This window comes from Coturnix japonica, chromosome 13, assembly GCF_054131305.1.
Source record: "Coturnix japonica strain WE chromosome 13, WE-NBRP24, whole genome shotgun sequence".
Classification (NCBI taxonomy): domain Eukaryota; kingdom Metazoa; phylum Chordata; class Aves; order Galliformes; family Phasianidae; genus Coturnix; species Coturnix japonica.
This window is the reverse complement of record NC_140675.1, coordinates 16,192,784-16,216,310: the sequence shown is the minus strand read 5'-3', so window position 1 is coordinate 16,216,310 and position 23,527 is coordinate 16,192,784. Positions and strand designations below refer to the sequence as shown.

The window sequence follows — 23,527 nt, the reverse complement described above, 5'->3', positions numbered from 1 at the left end:
CACAAATGATTCCTAAGATTGCACTGTTACCACACTGAGAATTACAACACCACCTCTACTTCATTTTGCATTGTAATGCCAGAAAAGTAAATAATAGTTTACATAAGCATTCCAACACCACACTGTGATTATACGGTTTTTTACCCACATGCAGAGTTTGTGCACACACATTTTAAAGTGTATTCTCTGTTTTTAAGCAGTACACCATATTGCCAACTTCCATTAAGCGTATGTTTGCGGGAAAGTATTGGGCAATTATCTACATACTTAATATTTCCTTGTCTTCTGATGGCAGAAGGAGCTCTTTGCTATGTACTGCAGGAGGGATCTGGACACTGATCAGTGAACTTCTAAACAACCAGAGTTGTTCAGCAGAAATACTCCTTTTCAGCAGCAACAGAACAGCAAGGCGTGAGAACTGGAAGTAAAAAGGCATCTCCTGGTTCAGTTTAAAGATCCCCTGCCCCTTTTAAAACTTATTTTTCTCTACTGTGATCATCTCAAAACAACCCTACCACCACATGCAACTCAGTTTCACGTGTGACTTTTTGAGGCCACAAAACTCCATGCAAACCTGATTCTTAGCTGAGACATTTTCCACCTTCTGAGATGAGTTAATATCAAAACATCCGTAGGGAGAACAGTGGCCTAAACCACACGTTGTGTTTTATTTAAATACAGTCACAAAGGACAGCTGTCATTTTGGCTTACTATTCTTCCCTAGAGAAGGAAAAAAAGAGAAGACACCCATTTGAGCATTGTCTCCACCACTGGAACAGTTCTATTAGTGCAAGAATAGTGCTTTCCATTTATGGCCTTCCCAAGCTTAAAGTGCAGTATAGTATGTGAGATTTTAGCTTGACAAGTATCTTTTATTTCAATTTCAGAAGGAATGTTTGGAGTTAGAAAGCTACCTTTTAGGCCTTAAGCAATAAAAACCAAGAATATGTACTACAACCTATCTTAAAACTGAATGAAATCCACAAGGCATTCTATAAATTTTATGTTCAATATACATATAATACACAAAAACCCATCATATCACTTAACTGCATTGTATCTGTGTTTAAAGTGATCCGGTAACAAGGAATTAAAGGCCACTCAGTACAAGTTCTGCTTCAAACAGGACTATATTGCCTGGACTGTGATACATGGGATCAGTATTCCCTCCTGCATAGGCTTATCAGTGATGAGACAGCCCTTGGCACTCCACTGTGCACACATTTAACATACCAGTGGCTTCCCTCATTTTTCCTTTATTTTTTTTTTCCTTTTTCCTTTTTTAAAATGATCATTAACAGCAGACAAGTTAGAAACTGGATTCCTAATGTTATGCTTTTAGCTATTCCTCTTGCCTATTAACATTACAACACTAAGAAACTTCTGCGCTACGTAACTCTGGTTCCCAAAAATACATAGCTCCCAAACGATGCACAGCAGGGAAGGGAATCTTCCACGCTGCGGATTCTCTAAATAGGAAGTTCAAGCAATCAGTTGTGGACTGTGTCTGAGTTCAGCTTTACAAAAGCAATCAGGAAAGCCCACCACGCAGGAAGAGGGTGTTTCTGTACCCATACAGCTGCTGAGAGCAACCAAGTTGCAGTTACACAATTCTTATTTTGTAAAGCAGCCAAGCCAGCTTTAACAGGCTCCAGCTCCACTCCCCATCTTCATCCTTTTACCCACAGCTCTGCCAGCTGTTTTTAGGGTTAATTTGCACACAGATAAGTGTTAACACCATCACTTAAATAAGCTACAGGCTCTTGGGGGAAAGTGTCTTTGTGCCTTATGTTTTGGGGTTTCAGATCCAGATTTACGTAAGCAATCTTGATTCATAAACACTTGTAGAGCTACCACTGCAAGGGTGAAAAGCTGCAGTAGTGGAGATGGGAGTGAACAGGATGAGCTGTTCAACTATAAGGAAACTACTGTTGTCAATACATTTACTTACAGTACATGATCCATTGTTACCTTAAAGCTTCTGGTAATTTTGAGACTGGGAGTCAGAGCCAAAAGTCCAGAAGTTTAACAGTTAAAAGTACCCACAAGGGAAAATGTTATTTTCTAAATCCAAGCGAATGGCTTTTTAATTCTTCTGACATCCAGAAGAAATAATCAGCCACTTGGGATAATAAAAACACAGCACACTGTCCAACACAGCAATTAGTGTAGTTGACCTTCAGTAAAGTTAGTCCAGCACGTCTCCCTGTCACACTGCTACCCAGCATCTCACCTTCATAGTCAAGGACTTTTCTGTGCTGGTGTGTTTAAAAACAATAATTAGAAACACCCCCGGCTTTTTGGATGAATACAGTTCAAACCAAATGCCACATCTGAAGTGAAGTAAGTTAGATAGCAAAAGTGACACTTAGCCTGTCAGCCACTGGCGTGAGTTTTGTGCCCATTAAATTCCTACTTGTGACTCAGAGTGATGGAGGAGTTAGCAGAAGACACGTGCTAACCCACCACATCAGCACCTCCCTTTTCAGGCAAGTCCACAGAGCACACTGAGCCTTCCTCTAACAAAACTGCCTTCACTGAAAACATTGGGCACAAAGTTCAGTCTCTGACCTTCTGCACAATGAGTTTCTCCACTGACGTGCCCATGGGAACACATGTTACAATTTCTTATTCAGAAGCAGCTGTATCGATTCCAACATGCTTTCTCCATTCTTCGCTAAATCCTGTTATCAGAAGTCTGTGCCAAAGTCAACAGGCCCAGAAATAATTACTTATGCTTCAGTGATAACAATTGCTGTTTCAAGGAATTTCTGTTAGAAATTATTTATAGTGCCTATTGTAGCCCAATGGGGCGAACAGATTCCTGTACAAGTTGGAGCAGTAACAGCCTTGAAAAGGACCACTGCAGAGAGCTGCGCCCTAAAAACCATCACCCCAATGGCTTTCCTATTCAAAGTGTTTTAAGGACTGATACTTTAGAGTTGGTTTCACACCGAGAATTCAGTTCTATAAGCAGTAGCTTCATTGGAAATGGTTGTAAACAGTAGCCAGAGTACTCAGCAAATACAAAACTTTGAGAAAACAAAAGATCTGTGTTAAACAGTCAAACCCAGTTCTGCTCTGGTGTTAAAAGTTCTGAGATTAAGAAGTTCTTTCCACTCAAAGACAGATATTCTGTACTAAAAAAAAGCCCCTATTATTCCCAACTGCCAGTTTTACTAGCAGCTACACAAATGCAATTTTTACATTAGCTACTTACTTATCACTAAAACCTGAACCGTAACCTCCCCTCTGTCTCTCAATTAAGTTCCTATTAACGTTTAAAATCAACATTATTAAAACTTTAGTACACTTTTACCTTCGCTACTTCATACCAGAGACCTGCTAGTGCAAAAGCTAGCACAGACATTCCTAGCTGTATGATGTGAAAACTGTCAGTCACATACAGTACATCTGAAAGCATTTTCTTATATCCAAGAGTTTGCTCTGAAGTAACAAGGTTTAAGTAATGAGGAAAAACACAGTTGTTTAAGAGTCCCATTGTAAAACCATTCAGTGATGCAACTGGAACAGAACAGGGATCAGGAAGTCCACCCAACTCCGGCTCTCCAGGAAGTGCAAGCTGCAATTCATTCCCTACGATGCTGCTCACTTCTATATCCAGGAACTGCAGTTCTTGATTACACCGCAACTTCCCCAGCCACATGTGAGCAAAATATACAGCGTTGTCTCCTGGGCAGCACGAGCCGAAGTCTCCAGCAAAAGTACAAGCTTTCTCCAGCCAGCCCATTACTGAAATGCTATTAACGCAGCGAGAAACCCCATCCAGCCCGTCTTTCCCGGAAGAAAAACAAAGACACAATGAATCTTTCCACACAGCTGCTACATTTGAGTTTCTCCCTGCTGATTCACTCGAACTCAAAGGCATTTCTGAGCCAACGAAAGGCGGAGGTATATCCCTAAAGAGAGAACAATTCCTGATGTTACAATAAAATGATTCCTTTTGTAAACTGCTACTATGATTTTGAGAGTTGTTCAGTATGGAATGTATGTGTGCCAGGTGAGCTGCTGCCTTGTGCTGATCTCCGCCACCATCACATACTCTTTCCAGGTTTAAATATTCTTTCTTCATATTCCTATAGAAGATGAGCATAGCTTTGCTGTTTCACAGCAGAACGAGCTTGAAGAAGAACACAATTGACTCCAAATAGGGCAAGAAGCACAAGTGACAAATCAGTGGATCTCAATATGGACCTAAAGAGAAAGAATACAGGAAGTTACTACATGAAATCCCCACCCCGTTTTCTTTTTCCTCCCAAACTCATCCTGCAAGTTGCCTCATCCTTTCTCTATATCACTGCTTCTCAGTGCCCATGATATAGAAAACAGCAATTCTGCAGAATGTGAAGTATTCCAAAGAGACAGCTCTGCTTCCAGCCTGCTTTGAACACATCCAAAGGGGCAGAATGTACACCCAATGCAAGGCTGCTTTATACAGATTCAGTTTAGCCTCTTACCAAAAGTGAGTTTGTAGCAAGCATCAAAATGAGTCAGCAAACGAGCAGCTAGAAAGATTCACTGTGTCACAGCACGATTATCCACTAACTGAAATGCAGTCTGTGGCTGATTAGAGGCTTAACATTAAAGGCAAACACTAAAGTTATCTTCCTGTAAACAGAAGCACATGCTGGCATCAGGGATGTGGTGTGAAGAGCTTCCAAAGGAGCAGGTCAGAGCACCCGCCTGCTTGCACTGCATCCAAATGGGGAGCTGATGTTGTTACAAGAGAGCTATTCCATACGAGCACAGATAAGAAGCAGAGGCAAGGCATTTTTAGCCACCAAGGTTATTACTGTGTGACGTGTGTAATTCTTGGCAGTGTGGCTCAGGATCAAACTTCAGCACTGTAGGACAAATGAGTCCCAAAAATAAAAGTACGAGACGCTGCGTTCCGCCCTCCCATTTCATCTCACCTTCCACACGTCACAGACTGACAGACTGATCTCTCAGCACTCACAAAGCAGCCTGATGTCAAAACTTGCACTGCAGCTGCATTTACGAGCAGAAAGCATCAGCCTCTGGCTGCAGCAGATGCCAGTTGGGAAAGCCCACAGCTTGCTTCTGTTGCCAGTAAAAAGCAGCGTTTTCATTTCAGCACAAAACCAACAGAACTTCCATACGGTGCTAGAGCTATTAATTAACGTCTTTAGGTCAGAGCTTGTTCAAGGAGTCCCATGTGGCGTGGAAACACAGGAGAGACACGAATTAAACCTGAGCTGTCATTTGTACACAGTGACATGATTATTTAACAGTCCCTCCGTGATTCCCCTGTTCTAATTGCTCTCGGATTTGAGAATAGAAACTGAAGCAGGAAATTGTTGTATCACACGTCAAGCTGTGTGTGCCGGTGATGCATTTACGTTAACAATGACTGAGGAACTGGGAACGGCTGAGCAAAGTCAGGCGGGGTTCAGGGGAAGGTGCAGCCCCGGAGGGCGGCGGGGTGGGGGCTCAGGAGCGCTGGGACCCCGCTGTCACACACAGGACTGGGGGCCCTGCGTGCAGCCGGACCCGGGGATCCTTGCGGGTCCGTCGCAAACCGAGCAGTTCAGCGGTGCGATATCTATAATCTAATCTACGTACACATAAGCCCAGCGAAGCCTCGGCCGGCTGCAGGGCCCCCACACACGGCTCCCAACACCCGGCCCGGCCCCGCCGCCCACCTGCAGCCGCACGTTGAGCATCATGGAGGCGACGATGTAAAGGTACGGGAAGTTAATGCGGAGCTTCCAGGCCAGGTCGAAGAAGATGAGGAGGGTTCTGGTCAGCCCCTTGCAGAACACGCCGTACGACCTGGCCGCGGCCGACTGAGAGAGCCTGGCAGCCAGGGCGGACACAGTCACCGCCATATACCCCCGCCGCGGCCCCGCCGCAACGCCCGGACCCTGCGGACCCTGCGCCGCCCCGTCCCCGCGCCCGGCGCTGGGTGTCGCCAGCGGGAGGAACCCGCGGCCGCCGGCGCCCTGAGTGTGATGTCAGCGCGCTACGCCGCGCAACGTGCCGCCCCAAACCCGCCCCAAAGCCGCCCCGACGCACATGGACGGGAACGGGGCGGGGCGGGGAGCGGGGGGGGGGACGGAGGGTGCGGACAGTGTCGGTTCGGAGCTAATGGTTTAAATAAACACCGCGTGTGATGGAATAACGTTGAGCTTAACAACAAAGAAATGCAAATCGCAAAGATAATGCAACTGGATGCCGGTTTCTTTCTGCTGGTTTTTGTTTCATATCTGTCAAGTGATATGAGATTATCAGATATGAGGACAAACCAGCTGTGGTTTATGTGCCGCCATCAGCCTGGACAGTTTCCTAGTGGTTATATTGAGGCACTGAACGCAGTGCTCTATTTGGGGCCATGTCCCTCTGCACAGGAAGCGTCACAGGCAGCAGCAATGTGCAGCCCTTGGAAAAAGGGGAAACTTGTCAGAAAAGCATCTTTCAATTGAGAAGTGGCATCAACACCCGCCTGTCCACAGGGAAACTGCTCACAGAGGCCTGGCCCCTTCAACTAGAAGCACTGAACCTTTATCCTCTTGCTCTGCATCTACAGGTTCATTTATGGAACTGTTTGATGCCCAGACAGGTACAAGTTGGAGGGAATCTCCATCTTACACATCTGTGCTTCAGCAATGGCTCACTCACGATTTGTCCTGGATGGCAGAAAGCCTCGTTCCCTTATTTATACTGAGCTATTTACGAGCAATAAAAAAACTGAAGGAGCACAGAGAATTCTCAGATCCTGTTAATTACTGGATAATGGTGTCTCTATTCCACAGAACTCACAGCCATGTGCAGGGATTACTGCCTTCAACGCTCCTCACTGCAGCAATCACTGTGTGTTACCGCTTGCTAAACAGCAGGGCAGGCAGAAGTGAATGCGAAGCCTTATGTGGTTTCTTTAACTGAAACTGTTCACATAAGAGGTATTTGTAGAAGCTACCTGAGGAAAGTACAGGGCTCGTTTCCATTGTATGTGTGTACCAGCTGCGTCATCTACACTAACATCACATTAATGTGATGCATTTATTTTACGATGCTTCATTATTAATTAAGAGATTTATATATTAGCATTTTATTTCCCTGTTCCCTTAATCTTGTCTCTCTGTTGCAGCGAATGCTGACATTTAAAGCTGTGGTTCCTTTTTTACTGCTGGCGTTGGTTCCTCTAGAGCAGACTGCGTACTAAATCTGAGCAGTGCACACATCACATGCTGTTACAGGCTTTTTTTCAAGGCTCAGGAAACTAATCATGCCAAAAATGTCTGCCTGGAACAAGTACAAAATGGTGCATTATTATTTGCAGATTATATTCTTTTCTAACATGAATTTTATGCCATTATATCTCTCTGGCTGCAATGATCTCCTCTGCAGTGATGGTCTTGTTTACGAAAACTGATCTGTTAGCAAAGGTACAGAACTAAAGAATGCAAAGATCATGAAGCAGAAGCAGAAGCCTTCAGAATCTCAGGCAATTGCACTAGGCGTGGATCTGAGGTGCTAAGTGCTGACCTAACAGCCTGAATAAATCCTGTGCTGATTTAAAAGTGGGAAAGCAATGGAGACCAGTGAGTGAGAGGCAGGACACTGAGGCAGGTGGATGGAATGAGAGCCCAGCAGGGAATTTCATGTGCCTGGTGCTGTGAATCGAGATTCCTTCTACCAGTTACTGTATCCCTAATACTGCATCATGAATGGCCTGACTGTTACCACCAAGTCCGATACATTGCTTCATGTAAAATTGGTTCCGGTGTTTCTTCAGTCCAATCTCTAATTTCAAGTGTCTGTGAGCTACAATTGGAGCTTTTTGCCCCTACAGGAGCTGTAACACTCTCCATAAGGGCACGCTTTTACTTTTGACGCAGATATTTTAACATGCTATTTCCTGAAGGCAATCGAGCAGACCTGCTGTCAGCAGGAAGTGCCATCCAGGAGCAGGAGAATGCATCGATGAATCACTCTCGGGTGTTCTGTTTTTTTCCCTGACATGTTTCCTTGTACATACAGTGTGTGCCGGTACCTCCCTGCTTCTCTGCTTATTTATTTGTGGCTTTATTAATAAACTAATGCGATAAAGAGCACAGCAGTGGTTTGAAAGATGCTATAAGAGCACAAAATATTATTGTCTCTGTAATGCTGTCATGGTGAGTAAAACTTTCCAGTATTGCATCAGTGTGATTACACTGCCACTCCCCATCCACAAAGGATAATAATCTTCCTTCGGTGCCAGCACACGCACAGTGCACACATTCACACAGGCTCCCAAACAGTTTAAACGATGGTTTCCTCTCAATGTCTAAGCAAAACACTTGAAACAATTGCAATGGGTGACGGACGATAAGGTGAACAATATTAGGACTGACCTAAGCCTCAGAGTTATGGTCCATGACCTTATCAGAATTACGGAAAGGTTTATAATTAGTTATAGCTACTGCCATTCATTCTTTGCTTTTTGCATGCTCCTCTGTGAACTGCATCCATAACCATTCTATATACAATTCTGCAGAGCAATCACATTGCTGATCATTTTTGCATTAAGATGTTTGTCAGTAACTTCTTACCCACCTGCTCTGTCTTCAACCCTGTTCTCTAATTCTACATTTCTTCTACTTTGTCAAACTGTGTCCGCTTCTCCTTACAGTCTCAGGGGAAACAAATAACAGATCTTCAAATTGTTAAACATTATGCGCCATGTAGGTGAGCATTTTTCTTTTTAAAACACCAATATGCTTCTTACTAGTGATATATAAATGAGCTAAGAACAAATTGAAGCCTAGATGAAAGGTATTGAAGACTAGCAATAGAATAACAGTGCACTGTGTGCTGTAAGGAGCACGCACACAAGTAACAGTTTGTCCTCCGGGGCACGTACAGAACAATTACCTGGAGAGAGATATCCATTAGGACTTCAAATTCAAAATATAGGAAATATAGTGGGGAAAAAGAGTGTATGACTGTTACTATCAGCATTATCCAAACTGTGGTACTGTTTGTAAAAACTATCAGTAAACACTTACCTCGATATTTTCTATTATCAGCATTTCTGCATCCAGTTAGAATTGCCAATCAGAACGTACTGAGAGCATGCTGTGTTTTAAAGTCATTCTTGGCAATGCTTAAAATAACTGATCTCGGAAGAACCAGAGGAGCAATGAAAAGGAAATGCATTAAAATATATTGCTTGTTTCACGACAGGATCATTCATGCCATTTGTGCTCATATCAGTGTTTCCTCCACAATGGCTTTCATCCTTGTCTTTCTATGTTGTTTTGTAATGATGATTTCATTGCGATTCTTTTTCATGAAACAAATTCCAGTCCTCCATGTGGGTAAGAAAGAAATGGCGGAGGAACTGGGAGGTGGGGAAATGAGAAGTACTTCTACATGTCACTTGAATCTTCCCATGCTCTGATCTCCTCAGGACCCTGACATGAATCAGACAGTGTTCACGTCTGCTCTATTTCTGTGTGGTATCTGAAAGGCCCCAGAAGCGGCTGCAGCAGCCAAGAGCAGCAGGAGCGCCGTGCCACTGCCCACAGCTCCCTTCTGCAGCTCCCGGGGCTGCCAAGTCATTGGCAGAGCAGTCTGGGCTTTAAGGATATTCAGCCTGAATGACGAATCGTTTCAGCTTCCATCTGTACAGGGGAACGTGGACATACAGGTTTTATAAAAACAGCCTTTCTCTTTTCAGCGATAGACACTGACATGAAATATCTGAGAATTATCCTTGCCCTCCAAAGGAATGAGAATAAATATTGTGGGATGCTCTGTCCACCGACGAGGTTTCATTTGATAGTTTCCAAATAATTTAGACATGTTCTGAAATGAATAGGAGATGAATCACTGGATAAACCCCTGGGATGGCACCTCTGTTGATTGCAGTGAATGGTCACTCAGCACAAGCAGTGACTGCTCGGGCCTCTTCCTCGTGCTTCCTTTGATGGATGGCAACACAAGGAGAATGGTGGATGTGAGCATCAGTCCAACCAGCAGCGTCTGCCAAGGAGAATAACAGCAACTGTGGAAAGGAAAAGGCTCCTGGGGCCATTGGGCCTGATCTGCTCAACTTTTACTTCAACAGTTAGAGGAAACAAATGGTTTCCTTAGGGTAAAAAAGAAACCCAGGGCTCTGTGCAGCCTGGCAGCCCCAGCACGCGTGGTCCAGGCTGCCCCACCTGGGGAAGCTGGCTGTGTACTGATCTGGGCTAAAACCTGCCGGCAGATTGAATGAATGTCACAGCATGGCAGGGGGAGAGAGGGCAGCAGGAGGATCTGCCGATGGAAGGAAGCTTCTGGCTGCGCTCTGTGCTGGCACATGGAGCGAGAGGGACCGGCCTGAGGGGAAACGGGCATCTGTCCGTGGTGGCACACAGTGAGTGCCACAGGTTGGCCTTAACTCGAGTTACATCGGTAAATCTGTACAGCGAACCTAATTCCACACTGACACGTTTCGTACAATGCCGTGCATCGGTTTGTGCACAACAGCCTCGTGGCAGACAGGCCTGAGGAGCGTTAAGGCAGGGATAACAAAATGGTGTCCAAAGCTGTGAGCTTTGTGGCCGTGCGGCAGCGCGGTGCCGGGCAGACACAGCAGTGAGCCGGGCAGGGCGGGATGGCAGCGTTCTGCATCCCGGTGTGCGGGCACACCGAGCCACCGCCCGGCCCGGCAGCACCGCTGCGTGACAGCGCGATTCTGTGCGGCTCCGTGCGAGTCAACGACGGCAAAAAGCAGAAGGGACCGGGACCGGGACCGGGACCGGCCCGTGTCGCAGCGCTGCGGGGAAGCCCGGCCCGACCCCGACGGGCGGAGGAACCGGGCGGCGGCGCCGCAGCGTGTCCCGGGAGGGCGGGGCGGCCGGAGCGGGCCCGGAGGCGGAGCGGCAGCGCGGAGCCCGGCCGGATGTGAGCGGAGCGGCCGCTTCCTGTTTCCCGCAGTTCTCTCTCCCCGCCCTGGGTGGTGGCCGCTGCCTCGTCCCCGCTCGCAGGCTCAGGGCGGAGGCGGCCGCGACACGCTGCGGAGCGACTGAGACGCGCTCCGCCGCCGGCTGCTTTATCGAGCGGCGCTCCACGCCCCGCCCCGCTCCGCAGCCGCGATGCAGGCCATCAAATGCGTGGTGGTGGGCGACGGGTGAGTGCGGACCCGCGGACCCCTTCGGTCGGGCCCGAGCCCGAGCCGCGCCGGATCCCGAGGGCGGGGGCGGCGCGGGGACGAGCGGGAGGTTGGGGCTTGTGCGGGCGGGGGAGCGAGAGCGGGACGGGCGGCGACCAGTGCCGGCAAATGGAGGCGACGGGAGGGGCGGGAGCAGCGCGGCCGGTGCGGGCCCGAACGCGGCCACAGCCCGAGCCCGAGCCCAGCCCGAGCCCAGCCCGAGCCCAGCCCGCTCCGCGCCGTGGCGGCGGGTGGTGCCGACCGAGGCGGCTGCGCGGGGCGGGGGTGCGGGCGGCCGGGCGGGGCCCAGCGGGGCTGCGGGATGTGAGCACTGTGAGCTGTGTGAGCTGTGAGCTGTGTGAGCTGTGCAATGTGCGTTGTGAGCTGTGTGAGCTGAGCTCTGTGAGCTCTGTGAGCTGTGAGCTCTGTGCGCTGTGCGGGGCCGCGCCGGGGAGGAGGCAGCGCGTCACGGGGGTAATGGGCTGAAGGGCGGGGGGCGGATCGTACCGTGTGGAGCCACAAAGTACCGAACTCACATCGCTACATCCGCTTTTTGCTGCACAACTACGAACAATCTGTTCCGCTCTAATCGAACCATACGCGCCGTGTGAGCTGAGCGTTTTCCTGCTCGCACGGCTCCCGTCTGGGGAGGTTCCTGCCTGCAAGAGGCTGAGAAAGCAATCGAAACCCAACTCATTAACATCGTACTCAGCTGTAAATCACTGCTGTGCCTACAGCGCTCCGAATGGGATGTGCCTTATACATTAGTTAGAAACAAGTTGTTAGGATCAGGTTAGCACTAAGCTGACCTGTTGGATTCCAGTATAAGCACTGCAGCTGTGATGGGGATGTTGTGTTGCTGCTTCTCAGTACTCACCACCATGTGTTGCCATTGGCCCAGAGGCTCCTTTCTCTCTCGCTGGGGCAGCAGTGCAGGGCAGCTGAACAAGGCGTGGCTTGTGCACTTCCACGGGGCTTTTTTCCCCCTCGGTAGAAACAAAAATCCCAGTGTAGGCCGAGCATAATCGGTGTCACAGCAAACCCTGCGGGTGACAGAGGCTGTAAGTGTGGCTGATGGCCTTGCTGCTGTCTCTGTAATTGAATGTGGTGGATTAACCTTCAAGTTTCCTGTGTGTGGCTTTGTATTTTTCAACAAGGCTTGGAGTCCCTGAGCTGGCAGCTGTTAGAAAGATAAACTGAGCTCACGTGGCACATGTGTTCGGCCTGCTCTTACTGTGCAGGTTTTGAGCCGAACACGAGTGTACTGAGCACTTGATCATCTGACAGAGACTTGTCATAGCACTGTAACTGATGGATCCATCACTGTAATTGATGGATGGTGGGCAGCGTGACTGCAGGCAAACCTTTCGGTTGCGTTGACTTTAAAGGTGACTAAAATCCCTTTTTTTAATTGTCGTTTTTAAAGTGAGTTGATGTCTGTGGCAGTGCTGGAAATCAACGTGGTGCATCGAGTTTGGGTGGGGAGAAAGTTCTGCCTGTTTCCTCTGCTGGGTTGAGGAGCTCAGTACGGACCCTGTGTTACTCAATGACTCGCTCAGCAAAGCAGTTCTTCTTTGTCTCTTGCTTTGTAAACTACTCCTTTTCTCAATGCATTTCCTGCTGGAAATGAAAGTGTGTCATCCCACCCAAGTCTTACACGTACGTGTGAACAAAACACGGCATTCAGTGGGCTTTCCTTCCTCTGCAGTTAGAAGCACATACCTCCTAGGATCCCATCTAGAAGCCGCTGCTCAGTTTTGCTATCTGTTCATTGACTTCTGCTGGGATTTTTAAATATTTTATGGTGCTTCTCTGCTGTTGCTTCAGGAGTGAAGACATTACAGGCGTTCTGGTAAATGCGGAATGTTTGGCTTAGATAAGGCTAAAGCTCCGGTACTTCAGCAAAACAATGCAGGTTAAAGATTTGCTCGTATGACATAAAACTTAGGCGCTGATTTCTGTATCCTGTGGAGATCCGCTGGGAACAAACCAGCTGGGGATGTACCTGTGCAGCCTTAACAGCTGGAAGCAAGCAGGCGGTTTCTGATATGGAAGCCCTGTTTGTTCTTAGGGCTCTGACTGGTATCTTTTTAGAGCTCTAATTTGGCTGCAAAACACAGCATGTTTGCTGGTTGTGCAATCTTGTTTTGCCCTTGTTTTCATTGTGAGGATTGTTAGAGGGAAAATAAACAGCAACTGTTGCTTGTGCTTGCGGAAGATGCAGAGCAGTAGGAACGTGTGCTGGGATAATAAGGGCAGGAGCTGCTGCTGACTGACACTTGTGGAGAGCACTGCTAGGAGTTATTTTAAGCAGCTTTTGTTTTCACTCTGAAAAAGCAGCTGTTCAGTGGTATGAAATCTCAAGTGATCTCGTGTAACGCTGGGGGAAGTTCTGTGCTTTGGAATGATGATTATTGGGTGACAGAGAAACGGTCAGCTTTCTGCTCTTCTGGAGCTGGTTTTCATTGTAAAAATATTGTAAGAAAAGAGTCTGTGTTTGGAATTGTGCTCGCCTTGAGGCCTTGCTGGCTAAAGCTGTGCTGCTTGATCTGATAACTTGTCAAGAGGAAGGAAGGGGGGTGATGGGCTCCTTACTGAGTGCAGGGTGAGGTTCCAAGCACCTCCGCCCTCCAGTGCCACCTATGGAGAGTGCAGCGACTCCAAGTGTAGGAACTTCTGCTATTGCACTTCTACACATTGGGTAGTACTGGAAATGCTGAGCGATATATTGGGGAGATGGGTGTCACAGCGAGAAAAGCAGCTCACCTGGAAAAGTGGCATATATCTAAACCTCTGCTGTAGCAAAAAGATGGCAATTCTGTCCAAGAACAGTGCTGGTGATGTCCCATCTGCTGCTTGATGTGAATGGAGACCTGAGCCATGCAGCACGCCTGGGGTGGAGCTGGTTCATGCAGCTGAGAGAGGAAGGATGTTGTCAGAGGCTTTCAGAAGGCTGCCACCTGTTTGCAGATATCAACATTTCTGGAATTAAACAGCAATTACTTCAGCTGGCCTCCGCCTCCATTCCTGTGGCTGCAAACAGCAACTAAATTCGTGCAGTTGGGTTTTAGTCGTGGGAGAGAAGGAGAGTGCAGCATCTGTGCAGCTCTGGTGCCTGCAGGATGGAGGAAATGCTGGCACACATCGTCTGATGGCGTTCAGAGCGAGTCACATACGTGTCTGCCAGCAGCAGGAACACGGGGAGCTCTGCAGAACCGCTTAGTGTAAGAAAGGGATGGCGTGCCTTGTTTCCAGGAACAACATATGTGGCTTTACAAAGACTGGTTCCTGGAAGGTGTCAGAAAGCAATTCACTGCAACTCATTAAAATGCTGAATTTCTGTTGGCCATGTTTTTAATTGCAGTCAAATGTTACCAGTTTCATTTGATGCAATCGTGGGTGGACAGAGCTGTGATTAAGCAGTTGCTCGAAATTTTGTTATGACTAAGTTTGGTTTGGAAGTATCTCAGAGTCTGCGTCTTTATGTGCAAGGATTTATGCTTTGCCAAACAAGTGCAGTTCTAAGTTCCTTATCACAGAAGTTGGTCAGCTTAGAGAAAAGCTGTAAGTACTCAGAGGTTGTGCTTCATTGCAAAGATAGGTATTGAAGTTCATTTTGAGGATTGGTAACTGTAATACCCGATTTGTGGGGCAGTGAGCCAGAAGGCAAGGGAAGCAGGAAGCCTGGAACGGAGCAGGCCTGAAACAGGGTTGTTGAACGTGTTTTTTCTTGTTCAAGTGGCTGCCTGATTGTGCTGCAGATACACGCTGCAGGCAGGCGCTTCTCAGCATGGAATGAAACCTGTCACCACCTCCCTGTGCTGTTCTATTAGCCAGAGCAGACTCACCGGTTTCAGAGCAGGGTGAGCAAAGAAACTTGAGCGCTGAGACAGGTTCCTGGGCCTCTGCTGAAAATGTGGAGTTCCATATGAATTTGTTATAAGCTTTTGTTGTCTGTAATGAACCCACTGGAAAGCGAAGCATCAGACCAGCCAGGTTCTGGAAGCACATGAGCACGTAGCTCTGAGCCTCAGGAAGTTTCCTAGGGAATGTGCTCCTTGCTGCTTTCAGTGTTTGAGGGTTTTCACGTTTGTCCTGGGTCGGTAGGACTGGCAGAGCCTGCTTTATAGCTCGCTGACAGCAGTCAGCAGCACACGGTGGCTGATGAAGCATCCCAAGGATGTGAGCAGCAGGTTGTCCTTGGGGGAATGTGGAGCTTTCCCTCCGCGTAGCGGCTTGTTAGCAGTCAGCCCAGTGCCCCTGCAATGGGGACAGCACGGGATCTCCTCTGCTGGCAGCTGTTAAGCCAGCTTAACTGCATGGCACGCAGCTCCCAGATTTCTCCCACAGAAGTTTTTGCGTGATAAATCTCTGTGCTGCTCTGTACATGAGTGTGTCAAGCGTGTTGCGACAGGAAAACATCTGCAGGTCGTACTTTGCTCGAGCAGAGGAAAATTCTGGTGTTCAGTTCTGCCAGCTCGGTTCAGGAGGGTGTATGCTGGAAGAAAAAGAAGAAAATCAGATTGTTTCCTTAGAGCATGTGTGCAAAGCAGGGCAGGAAACTGCCACCGTGTGCTGTGATTAGTGGGACGTTTTGCTCAGGAACAAAAGTGCAATTAATAGGCATGGAGGCTAAAAATCTGTGGCATTGCTGTGCACAGTGAAGCAGCTCCTCTTTCATGGCTTGAATGTGTGTGGTGCTGTTGTCAGGGGTTGCCATGGCCCTCCTGGGTTAAGTGGCACTGAGCTGTTCCTGGGTTCAGCTATGGTAGAGGTACTTAACATCCCTCGAACTGTGAGTCACTAGGTAGGGCTGATGGGCTAACATTGAGTGTTAAGTGATTTTAAATAGCATTTTGAAGCTGATCTTAGGTGTATGAAGTAGCAGTCCAAGGTTCTCCAGAAAGAAAAGAAATGCTATGATTCAAATGTAAAACAGTTGCTAAAATTCAGATAGGAACGCCTCAGTTGTTTGCAGCAGGAGAGCTATGAGCCCATGACTAATGCTCATTTCTGAGAGTTGTCTTTGTCTTCTGCAAAAGCAAAAGGATTACAGTGTATTTTTAGTAGTAGCATTTGGTTTCTGGTAATATTTCCTTTGCTGTTAATACTAGCTGTGGTTTTAGACTAAAGCTTTCATGAGTTCCTTCAGTTTGTCATAGACTTGAATCAGGAGGCTTGAGAGTCCAAGCTGCTGCTAACAGCAAGGTTTGTCTGTATGTACAGCAAGATTAGGAAGTTCCTACTGGCTTAAGTGTGAGAAAGTGATTTGTGAGGCGGTGCCAGTCTCCTTGTGCAGGAGTGTGTCTGAGAAGGGCAGTGGGGTGGGCTGTGGGGCGGTTTGGGTGCTGTCTTCATTGTTGGAATGCAGTTTATCTGTAAGGCAGCCAGTGAAGTGCTTGGTGAATGCATGCCGGGAGTCACTTTGCAGTAGCAATAATCATGGTGAGCACTGCCATTTGTATTGTTCTCACTTCAGCAAAAATAATGATATGCTGAGAAATGATGTGGTTTCAAGCTTTCTTCAAACTTATGTAAAATAAAACTAAGGGTTACAGAATGGATGTTTATATTAGCTGTGTTTCCACACTAGCAGTAACCTTAAGGCTACAGCCTCTTACTTGTTTTTGTGTGTAATATTTTCTACTGGCACTCTCAATTGTTCCTTAGGTGACTGGGTGTAATTAGTTTTCTTCCCTAAGAGGAATATTATTGCTTGCTATTTGAGATGAATGTTCTTTACATGTAAACTTTCTCTTTTTTGCAGTGCTGTAGGTAAAACATGCCTACTCATCAGTTACACAACCAATGCGTTTCCTGGGGAATATATACCCACAGTGTAAGTACTTACAACATTCTAAAAACATTCCTGTCAACCCACTGGTGCTTCCTGCTGGTCCAGCTTCCTCACTGAGCCTGCTGAATTGTGGGCACACACCACTCAGTGCCATCATAACATCTGGCCAAGCATCTGTGTGTGCTGCACAGAAGTGCAGTGTTATAGCTTTCCTAGTTATGACTCTGCAGGAAGAAATACTCGGGTGCCCAATTTGACTACAATCAAATGCAGCTAACTTTTATTTTTTAGCTTTGACAACTACTCTGCTAATGTAATGGTTGATGGCAAACCGGTCAATCTGGGCCTGTGGGATACAGCTGGTCAAGAGGACTATGACAGACTACGCCCACTCTCCTACCCCCAAACAGTAAGTACTGGTGTGGAACTGAAGAAGGTAGACAGCGCTAAGCTGTTCTGGAGATATTACATCTGGAGCTGTATTTCTTACTGTATTAAGGTACTTGTTGCATGTAGGCTGAAGGATGGTAGCTTGCTGTAGCAAGAATCTTTGATGTGCATACAGCTATATAGATGTTCAAATTTACACCCTTGGGTGTTTGCGAGCATTGATGCATGTTGGTTTTATGTAGTTGCAGTCTCAGAATTAACCAGAATTAATGATTAAAAGAGGAAATTAAAAGAGGGGGGGAGGAGGGAACAACAAAACCTGAGTAGAGTAGTCCCATCAGTGAGTCCATTGATACTAAAGTTAGCATGGCTGCCAAAAGTGGGGTTTGTTTTGTTTTCAGGCACGATGCTTGGCCGCAGCCTGACACTGTCACTGCTAAGCACTTGATGTTGTTTAGCCTCTGTGCAGATGTACTAAATGTGAAAGAGGCAATCCTGAATGAAGATCTTAGTGGTATTGACAGAGGCTGGGTTGTGGTTTTCAAATCTACTTAACCCCATGGCTGCTTTCTTACTTACTGCAGTTCCTGCTATAACATCCATACAAACGTGTTTCTGTTTGCAGTGCTTGCAACTGGTTAAGTCCTGGCTGCACACTGTTCTTCCTTTTACAAAGAAAATGCTGAAGTAATCTACTCTTTCTTTCCAGTGGGACTTCAGCTGCATTTGGTCTTTGCAGAGGTTGGCTTAGAGCAGTCATGTTCAGCTGGTGCTGGCATCCTTTCATTAAAGAAAAGCAGTGACTTGCAGGTGCTGTCAGCATTGATTACTGCTGTTGTCGGCTGTTGTTGACAGTTAGTAATTCAGGGTTAATAATATTAAGTGCAGATTTGTTCTAATTATTCTGCAGCATAACCGCTCTCCTGAATAACGAGGATCTTATTAAATAAATTCTGTAATTCTTTTTTTAGTATTTTTGCATTAATTCACAGTTTTCCATAATTCACTGCTCACTAACTCATAAATTAGGCTTTCCTTTGACCCCAAGATGGATGTCAACCTGTCAGCTGTAGGCACTTCTGACAGAAATATCAGAGCTGTCTGCCTTTCCTCAGCAGAGAATAACTGGAAATTTTGGCTAAAACTTCAATATATTTTGGACACTTAACAGAACTTCAGGTTTACTTAAAACCTACAATAGAAAGGTAATGCAGGGTAAAAAAGAAATTGGGTCTTAAAACAAATTTTCCCACACTCAATAGTGTGGAAAAGCTGATGGCAAAGGAAGATGTTCCTCCCCAGTGCACGTGCGTGTTGTCAGCCCGTTGAAATAGCTGTGGCTTTCTAACAGTCTGCAAAAGAATTCTGTGTCAATCTAAACATTCTTTGTGGAAATCTCTTCTGTATGCGCACGTCCAACTGATAAGCAAAGGCCTGCAATGCTGTCACTACTCAGCTTGCACAATTTCTTACAGCAAAAAGTGGAAAGATAGGGCACTACATCTTGAATTTCCTGTGCAGCAGTTCTCAGCTGTGCAGTAAGGCAACATTGAGCAGCTCTTCGAGGCCAAAACGCACAAGACACTCATTTAAAACAAACAAGCAACAGAGCTGGCTAACCTTGCTTCTTCTCAAGAAAAGAAACCAAAAGGCAATTAAGAGGATTTTTTTTTGTCTGGTGCTTGTTCTTCCAAGCACATTTGACAGTGAAGACTGACACTGGTGTATGGGAAGCCTGGCAGCCAGGTGTGGGTGCAGGTTGCTGGTTGTGCTGAGTTGCAGGGCGGAGACAGAAAGGCACGTTGTAAATACTTGTGAGCACCAATCACTCGTGAAGTTTCCCTGACATCCATTTTAGGAGTAACATTATCTCATACTGTTACTAGGTTGGAGGAACCAATGGTAAGAATGTATCTTCCAGTCTGACAGATCAACCTATTGCCGTATGTAACTGCATAAGTAAACTTCAGTTCCAAGTTCTGTCATCTCATCTTGCTTATGACAGTGATAAATTGGCCCCTATTTTTTTTTAACAAACTACTTCTCTTGGAACTAATTTGTTCCTAACCCTAATCTCCATTACTTCATCTCTTTACAACTTGCTAAGACTAAAGCATCTCACACAAATAAAAGGCATTTGTTCCTGTTCATTGAGATTGGTAGTGTGCGAGACACCTGAACTCTTGAAATAAGTTCTCAGGGTCACACCAATGTTTGATCTCTGGAGATAGTAAAGGGGAGAGTCTGCATAGTGTGCAGAGCTTCAATCACCACAAACCTGCAGAATTGGAAAACAGAAGTAGTGGCCATAGTATCACATTATTTGATGTTGTTTCTTTCTTTTTCTGGGTTGCTGCTCTGGAAACTTGTTGGGGTGATGCATGAACAACTGGGTTGCAAGTGCTTAGCAATGCAGATGTCAGATGCTGACCTAACAAAAAATGCCTTGAAATGCAGCACAATCAACTAACATTCTGAAATGCCTAATTCTTTAACACATCTGATGCTGGAGTAAGTAAGTATGGGTGCAAAGGAAGGCTGGGGAAAGTTGGGCCTGTTTGAGAAGTGTCTATTGAATTAGGGGTCATACAGCAGAACTGACCCCATCTAGTTGCACAGAGTGAACCTGTGGATTTAGTTGGAGTGCTTGTAGATGGCTGTAATGGAGCTCACTGCTTTCTGTGCTTTCTTAAAGTACAGCCATTAGCAGAAACATTTGCTGTGTGATCATTTCACACAATCTTATTTATAATCTTTGCTTTCAAGTGACAGGCAAGATGTGTAAGTTCCCTAAAGGAGCCCACTTTTCTGTCTGTGCTTCGTCTTAGATTGCAAATGGAAGAATGGAGGCAGTGTGATTGAGATTTTTAATACCCTTCTCAATCCCAGTTTTGTTACACAAGTTTGTAAATTTTTTTAGGTGTCTTTTAAGGGCTAAATTGCTTAGAGCACCCATCCCCAGCTTAGAAGCCAGTCTCTTGCCTCATCACTGCTATGTTTGTCAGGGAGCTCAAGTGTTTCTAAATGTTTCTATGTCAGTAAGAGAAAAGGAATGTTGAGGGCAATAAACCTGCAGTACAGTGATGATAGTTTGGTTGTTAGCTACTGCAATAGCTGATTATACACTTGATTACAATCTACTTGTTTCCCTCCCCACATACCTCTCTGCTTGTAGCAGTCTGGGAATGGATTTCCCACGGGGAAAGCCGCCTCTGATTGTAGCATCCAGCCGTGTCCATCGTCGCCTTGCAAGTTGTGGTACAGATGGTGGGGGTGCTCATCTCTTCACAGTGATGCAGTTTTTCCAGAGGTTCATAACTTTTGTCCACCTTGTTTTTTTAGGATGTCTTCTTAATCTGCTTTTCCCTTGTGAGTCCTGCTTCCTTCGAAAATGTCCGTGCTAAGGTAAATATAAATTGGCATCATTTCAGTTAAATATCTTGTTAATTGTACAGTGGCTTGAAGGGAAAACAAATGCATGTAACAGGCTGGCAGCACTGTTCTGTCAGTCACCATTCAGGTACCTGCTCTGCTGCCGTTACATCTCTTCATGCCCTTTGGACACCTGAGCCTATGGCAGCGTGGTCACAAAGGAGAGGTGGTTGCTATGGGTGGGGAAAATACAGCACAGAGAAAAGATACAGCCCTAATAGGATGATTTCTAAGTATATGGAAATACCTGTTGGCATGAATAAAGAATTGTTTTGCAATTTTGTTCTTTGACACCTGAAAGTGTCATGAAAAGCTCTGAGCTTTACAATTGTACAGTTGGAGAACCCACACAATGACACTGTTACTGCTTTCTTTGCAGTGGTATCCTGAGGTGCGGCACCATTGCCCCAACACTCCCATCATTTTAGTGGGTACCAAACTCGATCTCAGAGATGATAAAGACACTATTGAAAAACTGAAGGAGAAGAAGCTGACTCCTATCACCTACCCACAGGGCCTTGCCATGGCAAAAGAGATAGGTATGGCTGCAATGGGGCTACTGTGGGCTTGGGTCTAACTTCTATTTGTGGAAGATTCTGCAGCGTAATTAACAAAAATGCCAGGCTTCTGTTGTGGAGTTAGCTACAGAAGCAGTACTTTCTGTAACTGCAGAGAGCTGCTTTGTAATTGCCCCCCTGCTTCCCACAGGTGCAGTGAAATACCTAGAATGCTCAGCACTTACACAGCGAGGCCTCAAGACAGTGTTTGACGAAGCTATCCGAGCAGTTCTGTGCCCCCCGCCTGTAAAGAAGAGGAAGAGAAAATGTCTGCTGCTGTAAAGTCACCCTCCCCCACCCCTCCAAACCCTGTGCTTTGCTCAGAACAATGGAGCATTCACATTCAATGCCAAGTTTGTCTATTATAAATTAGTTCTCTTCCATAAATTTTTGAACCGATCAATAATTCCATGGTTTCATTTGTTTGAAGTATGAAAGTTCCTTTTCATTCTACTAAAAGCAAAATCCTAAAAGACAAACCTATATAAAGCCTTATTTTTAAAATCTTATTCTTGCTCAATTACTTAAGTGTTGCCAAACTATCTGCTGAACTAAGTTGCATTGTTGTGCTAGGAACGAACACGAAGCACTAAACTGTTTTTTAAAGATTCTTCTTGAAGATGACTCTAATTTCTGTTAAGAAATGCAAAAACACTTTCTAGTTTTTCACAGTAACTGAACCGTGTAATTAGCAAAACACTGCAGTCCAGCATTTTATTATTAAATGTTTTCTCAACCCAGGGTCATTGCATAGCATTGTATATTGAACCCAAGTCACTGACAATGACTGACAACCTCGAGTCACAGTGTAAAACGCTTTATCATTGGTAAGGGCTTGGTTGCAATCTAGTTCTTGCTGCTGTGATTTAAAAAACAAAAACTGTTCTTATTGAAGTGTGTTTAGTCCTTTTGACAGCATTGTGTTGTGATGAAATATTGGCTTGGATCAACTGATAGTGCCAGACAGTATTTTGACACTGTATACAGATCAATTTACACTACACTGCCAGAGTAGTTGAAATTGAGTCAACTCTACTTAAGGTTAAAATTGGTGACTGCTTCCCCAGGCGTGCAGTAGTGGAAGAGAGGTTGGTGTTCATAGGTAAGTTCCTTTGACGTTCATGTAGGGCATTCATTTAGCTAGTTTTGAACAGTCATTCCCACATGTTGTGTAGTAAATGCTTTTCTTGTAGAATCTCTTCTTACTGAGCAATAGAGCTTGTATTTTAAAACCTTTCTGATTATAGAATTCTTTTTTTTTTTTTTTTAGTAAAGTAGAATGATCAAGCATAGCCTTCTTCTGTTCCTGTTATTTCTAACCCAGTAAGTTATGCTTTCTGAGGAGCTTTTAGTCTATTAACTAGGTGTAAAAATCATGTGAAGCAGCTTTACACATCTTAGTAATTTTTATATTTTAGACCTCTATAATCTATGAACCTTCTCAGATGTCACTATTTGCCAGATATCCCCAACACTGTAACATTACTAATGCAGACGAGTGTTCTTTGTCACCTCCATGTCCATGTGCAGCATAGATTGAGTAACGGTAACTTGGGTCTGTGAGGTTCTGTAAACTAGTGCTAATGTTCTGTACATCCTCAGCTGGCAGGAATACAGTGTTGAACTACACCCTTTCGACCACTAAAGCAAAACTTAAAAGTTGCAAAATTGTGAAGTTTTTACATTGATCTTTTGCTAATGCAATTAGCAGTATGTTTTGCATGTATGACTTAATAAATCCTTGAATCACATGTGGGAGTGTTGAGTCTTTGAGCAAGCTTTCTCCTGCTTGTAGCTCTATGCACAAGCAGCAACTTGGGCTATGTGGGTGCTCAGGCTATTTGTGCAGAATAACCACAGGCACTTTCAGTGATGCTCTGATGTTACAAACCAGAACTAAACGCAGTACTTACCCCCACTTCTTCAGCAGCCCTGCACAATCATTTGAGTTGCTACTCATGCCACAGTGCTTTAAAGATTGTGAGAACCAGGGGAAAAATGCACAGAACAGAAGTTATTCAGCTTGCTATATGAAAAGTTGATTTATTTTTTTTTCCTCTCAAGCTCGGGGTGTTTTTGAAAGAATATAGAAGGGTGGCTCCACTCTAGTGAGTAGTTAATGCTCTCAGAGTTCAGCCATTTACATTTACCTGTGGTCACGTACCTTCGTGCCTGTGGATGCTCCAC

At 45.6% G+C, this 23,527-nt stretch overlaps 3 protein-coding genes across 7 annotated transcripts; 1 reads left to right on the top strand and 2 right to left on the bottom strand.

Moving 5' to 3' along the window:
- Positions 1–851: 851 nt before the first annotated feature.
- On the bottom strand, positions 852–6,043 carry SMIM10L3 (small integral membrane protein 10 like 3). Of its 2 annotated transcripts, none has more exons than XM_085514199.1 (2): positions 5,605–6,043; positions 852–4,215 (listed from the first exon to the last, which is right to left on the bottom strand). In XM_085514199.1, exons 1-2 carry the CDS (start codon positions 5,868–5,870, stop codon positions 4,098–4,100), a joined length of 384 nt encoding a protein of 127 aa, XP_085370325.1. In that variant the 5' UTR covers positions 5,871–6,043; the 3' UTR covers positions 852–4,097. The 2 variants fall into 2 exon arrangements, with proteins under 2 accessions (XP_085370325.1, XP_015732543.1); XM_015877057.3 differs by having other exon boundaries at positions 5,685–6,027.
- Positions 6,044–9,488: 3,445 nt separating this feature from the next.
- On the bottom strand, positions 9,489–20,700 carry LOC146758703 (uncharacterized). Of its 2 annotated transcripts, none has more exons than XM_085514194.1 (5): positions 20,513–20,700; positions 13,931–15,662; positions 12,042–12,256; positions 11,672–11,833; positions 9,489–10,011 (listed from the first exon to the last, which is right to left on the bottom strand). In XM_085514194.1, the coding sequence occupies exons 2-5, from the start codon at positions 13,943–13,945 to the stop codon at positions 9,993–9,995; spliced, it is 411 nt and encodes a 136-aa protein (XP_085370320.1). In that variant the 5' UTR covers positions 13,946–15,662; positions 20,513–20,700; the 3' UTR covers positions 9,489–9,992. The 2 variants fall into 2 exon arrangements, with proteins under 2 accessions (XP_085370320.1, XP_085370319.1); XM_085514193.1 differs by having other exon boundaries at positions 11,701–11,833.
- RAC1 (Rac family small GTPase 1) lies at positions 10,914–23,091 on the top strand. 3 transcript variants are annotated; one of them, XM_032447542.2, is made up of 7 exons: positions 10,914–11,143; positions 16,932–17,003; positions 17,253–17,370; positions 19,238–19,294; positions 20,694–20,756; positions 21,163–21,322; positions 21,492–23,091. In XM_032447542.2, the coding sequence occupies exons 1-7, from the start codon at positions 11,109–11,111 to the stop codon at positions 21,620–21,622; spliced, it is 636 nt and encodes a 211-aa protein (XP_032303433.1). In that variant the 5' UTR covers positions 10,914–11,108; the 3' UTR covers positions 21,623–23,091. The 3 variants fall into 3 exon arrangements, with proteins under 3 accessions (XP_032303433.1, XP_015732541.1, XP_085370318.1); XM_015877055.3 differs by lacking the exon at positions 19,238–19,294; XM_085514192.1 differs by lacking the exons at positions 10,914–11,143; positions 19,238–19,294 and adding an exon at positions 16,276–16,372.
- Positions 23,092–23,527: the final 436 nt, after the last annotated feature.